We start from the raw sequence: 1,359 nt of genomic DNA on the forward strand, positions 1-1,359 counted from the left end.
GCTGCTCTGTGCAGCTTCATTTCATCAGCTGCTCTGTGCAGCTTCATCTCATCAGCAGCTGCTCTTCAGTCTGTTTCGCTCCTCTTCATCAGTTTCAGCTGCACTCCCACTCAGTTCTCCTCTCAGTCGACCTGCTCTGGTTCAAATTAAAGGGTCGGACGTCAGACGTCCAGGTTTAACCTTCAAGCTGAGCAGAGCTGCCTACGTCATTTACCCAGAATGCATTGCAGCGTAAACAACATTGCGATGTCTGTGTGACATTAATTTACTCTGTCAGATGTTTTTGTCTTTTTTTTTTTATTCGTCAACAGAAACGTAAGGACATTTTACCACAGTTTAAATTTCCTTGTATTAGTTTGTAAAATTTTATTTTTGTTCAGTTATCGTCTCATTTGAAACCAAATGTTGTTGACGTAAAAAACAACGTTACCAAATGAACTAAGTGAAATAAACCCAAACATGGCAGCAGAACTTTTATAAAACCAGAAGAGGTTAACGTTTGAACTTTACCTTCTCAAAAGATGGCATCTGTCTCTGTGACGGACATCAGCTGTTCGCCTGGTCAGGTGTTAAAAGGTTCTGTTGGGCCCGGATCAGTAAAGACTGGCTGTAATCAGACAGAACCTGAAAAGTTCTGACGATGGAATCTGATCCAACGGTTTGTTTTCTGTTTCAGCTGCCAGCTCTGCGAGCGCTGAGGGTGAGTCGGTTCTGTCCAGTCTGTCGGATCCAGGTAAGACTTTGTGTCTCGTCTCTCCTGACGTTGTCCTCGTCCTCCATCAGACGGAACCGGCACCGGCAGAACGGCAACGAGCCCAGAGGAGAACCTGTGTAAGATCTGCATGGACTCGCCCATCGACTGCGTGCTGCTGGAGTGCGGTCACATGGTCACCTGCACCAAGTGTGGCAAGAGGATGAGCGAGTGTCCCATCTGCCGGCAGTACGTCATCCGGGCCGTGCACGTCTTCAGGTCCTGAAGGTACACCAGAACCAGCCTGAGCCCAAAGACCTCGAAGAGCATTCCCTCTTCTTATTACAAAACAATAAAAAAATAAACGGAATGCAAAGATGTACAGATTTGATAAACCCATATTTTATTCGCAATGAAACACCAGAATCACGTGGAGCCAAAGAAAAGCTTTAGATCTGAGGAACAAACAAGAATCTGAGGTCACGTCCCACCGGGAGGAGACCCAGAGGAAGACCCAGGACACGCTGGAGGGACTGTGTTTCTCAGCTGGCCTGGGAACGCCTTGGGATTCCCCCGGAGGAGCTGGACCAAGTGGCTGGGGAGAGGGAAGTCTGGGCCTCCCTACTTAGGCTGCTACCCCCACGACCCGACCCCAGATAAGCAGAAGA

The 1,359-nt window shown here is 48.2% G+C and overlaps 1 protein-coding gene across 1 annotated transcript in view; it reads left to right on the forward strand.

The window, feature by feature from the left end:
* Window positions 1-1,107, forward strand: part of rffl (ring finger and FYVE-like domain containing E3 ubiquitin protein ligase) — a 5,612-nt gene extending 4,505 nt beyond the window's left edge. Inside the window, exons 5-6 of the mRNA XM_037677697.1 lie at window positions 677-700; window positions 784-1,107. Coding sequence (XP_037533625.1) covers window positions 677-700; window positions 784-977 — 218 coding nt within the window. The 3' untranslated portion in view covers window positions 978-1,107. The remainder of the gene's footprint in view (window positions 1-676; window positions 701-783) is intronic.
* Window positions 1,108-1,359: the final 252 nt, after the last annotated feature.

Source organism: Nematolebias whitei, chromosome 6, assembly GCF_014905685.2.
Source record: "Nematolebias whitei isolate Nwh7 chromosome 6, NemWhi1, whole genome shotgun sequence".
NCBI lineage: Eukaryota > Metazoa > Chordata > Actinopteri > Cyprinodontiformes > Rivulidae > Nematolebias > Nematolebias whitei.